The 8,295-nt window shown below is 34.1% G+C and overlaps 1 protein-coding gene and 1 pseudogene across 1 annotated transcript; one reads left to right on the plus strand and one right to left on the minus strand.

Annotated features, from left to right (window-relative positions):
- Positions 1-1,830: 1,830 nt before the first annotated feature.
- Positions 1,831-7,766, minus strand: LOC105307890 (cytochrome c oxidase subunit 7A2, mitochondrial). The gene is made up of 4 exons (XM_011383558.2): positions 7,632-7,766; positions 6,289-6,378; positions 3,781-3,865; positions 1,831-2,033 (listed from the first exon to the last, which is right to left on the minus strand). The coding sequence occupies exons 1-4, from the start codon at positions 7,647-7,649 to the stop codon at positions 1,975-1,977; spliced, it is 252 nt and encodes an 83-aa protein (XP_011381860.1). The 5' UTR covers positions 7,650-7,766; the 3' UTR covers positions 1,831-1,974.
- LOC111733118 lies at positions 5,726-5,844 on the plus strand (annotated as a pseudogene).
- Positions 7,767-8,295: the final 529 nt, after the last annotated feature.

The raw sequence follows: 8,295 nt of genomic DNA on the forward strand, positions 1-8,295 counted from the left end.
TCTGATAAGATGAAATATACTAGAAAAACCATGAACTTTAAGAATCAGATAAAACTGGATTTAAAATCTTGCGCTGCCATTTTTTTGTCGCTTTGGATAAACTGCATGCCCTCTCCAAGCTTCAGTTTTTTCATCTATAAATATGGTTTAACTTCATCTAGAAGCTACAGAATACAGATGTTAATTTTGTGCATAGTACTAATTGTAAGAAAATTTTACTTAAATATATCTTCTATAGTAAAGATAAAAAGGAAATTGGAATGATGGTTGTCTTGTTTCCTGAAGGCTACATTTTCGATACAGTTATTTCTTATGGATTCTGCCCTATAGACTTCTGATTAGTCTTTGAAATCTATCAAGAATAGTAATATCTCTTACTAAATGCTAAGAGTAGCAGACATTTTCACAGGAATCTATTCAGCAACCCCTCTCCTGTAATCTTGCCCCTTGCCTGCTTCCCCATCTCCACCCCTGCTCAAAGCAGAATTTTAGGATGAAGAGCAAATATTTAATCTTAGCAAAAAATTTTTTAGTACCTTAGGCACTTAACCCACTTTTACGTTATCAAAGCTCACCATATTAACATAGCCCAAAACAAACATTTGGGTGTGAAAAATGTTTTATAAATTGCCTCACTAGGTTATACCAGAAATAGTAAAGCACCTTTCATATTAGCAAGACATGAAGGTTGTAGAGGTATCAAGCTTTTTCTTTTTATATCTCTCACATCATGTCATAAAAGCATTTCATGTTTATGAAATTCTTTAGAAAATGCTGTTAAACATGGTGTTTCAAAATATTATCATTGGTTGCTTTTTTGCTCTGAATTACTGAATTGAACCAGATTCCAGACCACCTTAACTTTCTCAGTATTCAGGAATGTCTAATGATATTTATTCGACTCCCTTCAAAAGCAGTATTCTCTGCTGATGTTAGTAATGATTTTGTCAGCGGTTTGGCACATTCATGCATTTAGTGACAGGTTTTACAGTATGGCTATAAAAGACCCTTTCCCTCCTTCAAGATTCAAGGCTGAAAAACCTTTTATTAGGTACTTTTTGAGATCGATTTGAATCCTAAGCCTCAATGTCCTAATAGGAAAAGGTTTAGCTTGGCTATTTCAGATTTGACTCAATTTTTGTAATATACTACTTTTCTTAATTTTATACAGAAATTAATTTATAAAACCCTTACTCATAGATTTTGCCTAGAAGTGATGCAGCTAGACTCTAAACTTCATATAGTGTTACAAATATACACATGACAGAGAAGACAAAATTTAACTCTCTAAGTTCTCCCAGAAGATTACTTTTAAAAATAAACTAAGTATTTAAGGAAAATTACATTTTCCTTATGTAATTATGTTAAGGATTAAAGTAATACAATAGAAACCCATTCTGAATGTGAAAAAAAGAACAAATATTGAATTACTTTACAGTTACTCTACTAAAGCCTAATTCTAAACTGTGGAATGCATCCAACATTTAAATATACATTCACATAGCTAAGAGAGAGGGGAAAAAAAGAAACTTGAATCCCAAGAGCCAAAAATAACCTGCTTCCACTAATCTCAGGTTTAGCATATCCCAGGGTATAGCATATTGGGAAGCGAGACTTTCAAATGTCAAGCTCAATTAAAGCTGAAGACCACCCACTATGTTAATTCTGAGCTGCTAAAAATATAATTTCACTAAAATAATATCACAATGGTACTTTGTACAACCTTAATGACGAAGAGTCATTTTTTGCTCCTTACTTACAATTTACAAGAGTGACCAAAAGCTGAAAATTATTGGTATATGTATCCTAAAGTGATAAAATAAGACAAAGCATGGTGAAGACTGCTTTATTGGTGGCAGTTAGTACAAGTCAATAAATATTAATCCCCCAAGAATTCAGTTATTTATCAGTTTACTGGTCCATAGAGAGCTGAATGAAACTGAACAAACTGATTGCTGGGAAGATAACCTGAAGTCAATCTTGCTTCTTGGGAAAGGAAGCCATAGCCAGTTGATATATGGCATATGCTGTTCCTGAAATAAAAAAAATAAAAAATAAAAAAAAAAAACAGAAGAAGAACTTACAAGAAATTCTAAGATTTAAAACTAATATTCCAGCTAAAAGTTAAAAGATAACAGCAAGATTAGCAATAAGATTACTTTTATGGGAACATAAAAAAGTCTGCTGATAGGTGCTGGCAAAATTTAAAATACATATAGTGAATGTAGCTTCAATATTAACTTCTATAGAAAGTGTTAGATGCAGCACAATAATGCATTTGTCAACTTAATGACAACATGTAATTTTTAAATAAGATTAAGATAATAGATTATTTCCATACCAAGCTAAGATTGCCTAAAAAATGCTAAGAATGAGTCAAAAGCCAATAAAGAGGTCAAAATAGGCAAGCCTTCCCAGAGTGTACTATCAATGTAAAATCGAGGAAGAGTGATATATAATTTTAAAATAATCAAATTTAATGTAAGAATAGCTAATGAGTAGAAATTTATTTTTAAAACTAATTAACAGAATATTTAAGAAACAGTCACACTGGCCAAAAAGAATTTAGGACTTTATCTTAAGAAAGCCCAAGTGTCATAAGAAAGCCCAAGTGTCACTATCTAGTTGTTGTCTTCATCCATTAATGCCCCATTACTGTATTTAATGAACACCAAAGAAGGCATTTTGGCAAGAGTAGGGGGACTTTGTAATTAAGGTTCAAATCTCGGCTTTCCAGATAGAAGCAATATTACCTTGAGTAATTAACATAATTTTTCATCTTAAAATGAGAACATATTACAGACTTAATACAAGAGTTACAGAATCCATGTATGTGGCATTCCTATCAAAAGGACAAGCACACAGTAATCACTCACTCTAATATTATTTCCCTTTCTCCCTCAAAGAGCAATCATTCTAATTCCTAACATTGCTCCTAGTATACTAATTTGTATATTCCACTAATACTGAATAATAGACCTGCCCAATCCACAGAAAAAAAATACTTTGCATATAAGTATTGATCGGCATAGATTTTGTTTCTATCATAAATGTGTACAGGATTTAGATATAAAATGTTTTTATTATGCCTCAGAGTCAAAATGTTAAAAAGTCCCAGTTATAGGAGATGAAGTAGAATGGATGTCTCTGGTTCCTCCAAAGGCTTGCAGGGCCACCAACAGCACAATGAAAAGCCACCTCTATCACAACACAATCACAAACTTGATTGGTTTATACTTTTCAAAGACACCAAAATGCTCTTACACAACAGGTATCCATCACCCTCTTGACTCTTTGTACTCAAAGCAGTAAGAGCTCTGACTCTGGAGACTGTGTCTGTTAAAATACTGGCATAATACAATGCAATATACATATGATCTATTATAGCAGCAGTCCCCAACCTTTTTGGCACCAGGGACCTGTGCTCTTATGAGAATCTAATGCCTGATGATCTGAGGTAGAGCTGAGGTGATGATGCTAACCCTGGGGAGCGGCTACAAATACAGATAAAGCTTCGCTCGCTTGCCTGCCGCTCATTTTCTATGTGGCCCGGTTCCTAGCAGGCCACAGACCAGTATGGGTCCTTGGCCTAGGGGAAAGGGAACCCTGTATTATAAAATTGTACAGTTGGAACTTATATAATTGTATTAACAAATGTCATCTCAATAAATTTAATAAAAAAATACTTATTAAAAAAAATACTAGCATAATAAAAGCAATGAAATTGTTAGTTATCCTTACTATTACTTTTCTATAAATCAAGCATTCCAAATGTCTTACCACCAACTGTAAGAATCATGGTAGCTCTATACAGGAGGGCATCAGCTACTCCACCCTTTAGATGCACTGGAATTCCATTATCCTCCTAGGTTAAAAAATAATAATAAATAACACATGTGTCATTTGTTTCCAACTCAGTTCAAAGGACTAATATATTCATATAAAATTAAGTGGCTCTTTAAATCTCTGGAATTAAAATACTTTAAATATCAAAATTAAAAAGAACTTTAATTTTCCTGATTCTTTACTACTACGACGACTTTAAAATAAAAACTTCGAAAGTCAACATTTTTTCCTTTAAAGTCAATTTAAAATCCAATAAAGATGTTCTTCCCAAGGAACATATAAAATATAAAAGTTAAAGCTATGAAAATATATCCATTGAGTTCATCAACTTAATTATTAAAAATGTCAGTAATTGTCATACTTTAGATTTAGTCACAGGGAAGATTGTTTTTTCTTTAAATGAAAGGGGAGGTTTTGGTTTAAAACTCTAAATTATACCCTTAGCCCCTACTCCAGCACCTGGCTTGGAGTAGATATTTCATATACCTATTAAATAACTATTTTATTTCTACATAGTATAAATGATCCAACTTTCCTTTCACTTAAATTTTTATCTGCAAAAAACCAGAGATGACAATTAAAAAAAAATTACTGATAACTTAATTACTTATAAACTACTCTCTCCTACTAAGTCTCTCCTCATAAGAAAATCACTGTTAACAGTATGTACATATCCTTAAAAGATTTTTTTAATGCTTATATTGTCTTCTAATTTATATACATTCATGTTTAATATAAAAAATGCGATTACGCTATATAATGGTATACCATATACTACTTTTTTCTCAATGCTATCTTAAAAACCATTTTGTTAGTCCATTTAAACCTACCTTGTCCCTTTTAATGGCTACTAGCATTCCACTGTGCAAAAATATCACAATTGAATTAACCAGTCTTCTATTAATGGGTATTCAGGTTACTCATTTTTTTGATATTAAAATTCTATAATGAATAGCCTCTTTCCTATTTTTAAATAGTTACGCTACTACTTCTGTAGGAAAGTCTTAAAAATGGGAGTCCTAGATAATAGGGTATATGATTTGTTTTTAATGATACTTTCAAATACCTTCTAAAACTTTTATACCAATTATACTACTACCTAGCATGTATGAAAGCATCGTATATGAATGTACCTATCTCTCATACCTGGCTAATATTGCCTATTCTAAATCTTTCTAAAATTTTGACAATCAAAAAGGGGGAAAAAGAATTAATAACTTGTAGTTTTAATTTGCATTTTTTATTGATTTATTGAGCTCTTTGTATACTAAGGATATTAACCTATTATTTTAAAATTTGTTCTCAATTTGTCACTTGTCTCCTGTAACCATAAACACATTTAAAATTGTTACGTCAACAAACCTTACGATTTTTCTCCTTTACAGCTTCTTTATAGCTTGTAAAGACTTCCTTAGGAAGCCTTCTCCACTCTTATGATTGTAAGAAATATTCTCCTATGGTGATTATAGTAGTTAATAATACTATATTGTATACCTGAAATTTGCTGAGAGTAGATCTTAAGTGTTTTTACACACCTACACAAAAAAGTAACTATGTGAGGTGGTGGATGTTAATTAACTTGATTATGGTTATAATTCACAGATACATTAAACTTCAGATTGTACACCTTAAAAAAAAATCAGGTACAACCTAAACATGTACAATTTTTATTTGTCAATCATATTTCAACAAAACGGAGGGTAAAGAAAGAAATATCTCCTATATTTTCTTCTGATTTTTCTGAGAAGCATTTATATCTGCAATTGATCTTTTAATATATAATATAGAAAGGTTCTACTTTTACTTTCTTTAAAATAGCCAATTTTTCCAATGCCAATTCATTATATCTTTTTCCAGTGATATAAAATAGCACCTCTAAGTCTACAGCCATGCTACCCTGAATAAGCTTGATCCCTTCTGATCTTGGAAGCTAAGCAGGGTCAGGCCTGGTTAGTACTTGGATGGGAGACCACCTAGGAAGACCAGGTGCTGTAAGTGTAAAAAATTTTTTTAAAAAAGGGATTGTAAACTGACAACGTCCTTGCTATCTGTGAGGTCAACCAAGGGTTGCCTCCCCTAATAAATAAATTAATTAAATAAAACAGCACCTGTAACACTTATTAAGTTTCTACACCTCTAACTTCTTTTTGTTTCTGGTCCCTTTCTATGGGGTACTTGCCTATTCCTGTGCAACTACCTCAAAGAGTATGTCCAAAGTAACTTGTCCAAAGAAAGTGTCGTGGACCTATATACACCCCTTCCCCCTCATTTCTTCTACTTCAAGGGTCTCCTAAATATAGCAAATGCCCAGTTATCTATCAATTATTCTTTTGCTAATACAACTGAATAACTAATAATGGGACATTTCCAGATGTACTTTCTATCTCCACCTTTTGGTAACCATATTATAACAAGTAACGATCTTATAAAATATTTCAGTACCTGAAATAGCTTTTGTTTCTCTGGAACTTTATTTTCAAACTGCCTGCGTGAAGCAGTACTTATGGTCCTCTGGGCAATCTGACGAAGAGCCTGACATGGAAAATCCATACATATTAAACAGATTTAGGGATTAAAGAAACCTTCAAAACCAACCACGTTCAATCTTTAAAATTATAGGAGAGAGAAATTCAGAGTTAAAACATATTCAATATGCCAGTAACAAAGTTATAAACCAACATCCAGGTTTTCTAATTTGTTGTCCATTCACTGCCCTTTATATTACATTCTGCAATCTCCGAAGAACTACATTGAAGAAAAATTCACGTTGATTCTGAGGGAGAAAAAAAGATCTTTACCTCAATTGAACCAATATCATTATGTAATCCTTGAGGAAACTATACTGATATATAGATACTATGAAAATAAAAAATGGTTACCAAAAAACACTAAGCTCAAATGTTTTCGTTGAACACTCTACCATATTATTAAAAATCTATTACTTGATATCAAAATAAACTGGCATGGTTCCTACTTAATTAAATGCTTCCTTCATTACATTTTTCCTTAAAAAATATTTACTAGGGTATAAATCTTTTTAAGAAGAGACTTGGATTATATATCCAATGGAATTAGGTAATGAAACAAATATGCGCTCCACTATCTAAAATATAAATGCTATAGTGAGAAACTAGGTAAAACGTTATTGAATAATTGCAAATGAAAATGATCACTGTTACATTTTCCTTCTCTTTTCGACATTTTGGGGAAATATTTCACATGCTCAATGTCGGTGGTGTGGTGAAGGACACTGCAGAACCGCCGAAGGAAGCAACACTTCCGCCATGACTGCTCGTAAAGTCCCATCCAAAATTAAACGCCTTTTTAAAAACTGCCTTTCTGATACTCACAAAGCTCAGAACCACTGAAAGTTAAACCCTTTCAGTATCAGAGGAGTATCTTTCTGCCTGATGCTACCGGGTATCAGAAACTTCCCACCTGGACCTTGCTTTTTAACTCACATCAGAGTTAATGAACTCATTAATGGATCCTCAGAGTTAGGGGTGGCAATTAAAAAAACCAAGGCTTGTCTAACCAACAGTCCTCTGCTCACCTTCCCAGCCTCTCCACTCCCTACATCTACCAAGCAAAGCCTGGGGCGAAGAGAAAGCAAGGGAAAGCGACATCAGGAGAAAAGGACACGGAGAGCAAGGCGACTTAAGAAGCTGCCTTCTTCCTTCCACCTTCCCTCTCAGATCAGGTTTTTCATTCCGCCATCGCCCCTTAAGTCTGCGCTCCCAAACCTCCCGCTCCAAACCACAACTACTAGTCGAGAAGGTCCTCACCAGCAGATTCCGCAGCATCTTGATTTACTGCCCACCAACCGTGACAACTGAACACTGAGAACGAATATCCCAACCCCGGAACTACCTTCTGGCCATGCGCAAGCCAGTACATTTCCGGGCGGAGGAGGGAATTGAGCTCCTGACCATAGAGAGCAAAAGAAAAGAGAGAGCGGCAGTACAGATGTGACCGCTCTAGGCGGTTGGCTGTTTCTGCCCCTTGATCTCGCTCCTGACCTGTCGGATGCCATTCTCAGCAGGTGCTAAAGCTGGGAGAAGCAAATAACTTGATATTGGAGAGGCTGGGAGTGATGTGCTAAGTACCTTTTTACTTAGCTTATATAAAATTAACGTGAGAACAGGCTATTATAGAACATTAGTTCTTGCATTTTTAACGAGAAGGCGTGAAACTGAAAAACCTTTGAGCCCTTGTTTAGAGGCTGAAAGAACACTGGGATGGCCCAACTATGTAAGCTGTGAAACTGGATGAAATACAAAACAAAAAGTATAACTCCTCTTACGCGGATACCATCAGTTTTCTCCACCAAACAAACTGTGATGGCGTTATATTATTCCTTGTGCTGAGAATATGCTGTAAAGAGTTGCGTCGGGATACCAATTTTTATTTTCTTGTACCTTTGCATGCTGCATTACTCCCCATACAAGC

The sequence above is a fragment of the Pteropus vampyrus genome, unplaced genomic scaffold (genome assembly GCF_000151845.1).
Source record: "Pteropus vampyrus isolate Shadow unplaced genomic scaffold, Pvam_2.0 Scaffold526, whole genome shotgun sequence".
Lineage (NCBI taxonomy): Eukaryota > Metazoa > Chordata > Mammalia > Chiroptera > Pteropodidae > Pteropus > Pteropus vampyrus.

Excerpts from the sequence above, each read along its gene's own strand:
- LOC105307890 (XM_011383558.2), bottom strand. Across the intron at positions 3,866-6,288 it reads AGAAACAAAAGCTATTTCAG|GAGGATAATGGAATTCCAGT; the intron begins GTACTGAAATAT and ends TTTTTAACCTAG. Across the intron at positions 2,034-3,780 it reads CATGATTCTTACAGTTGGTG|GAACAGCATATGCCATATAT; the intron begins GTAAGACATTTG and ends TTTTTATTTCAG.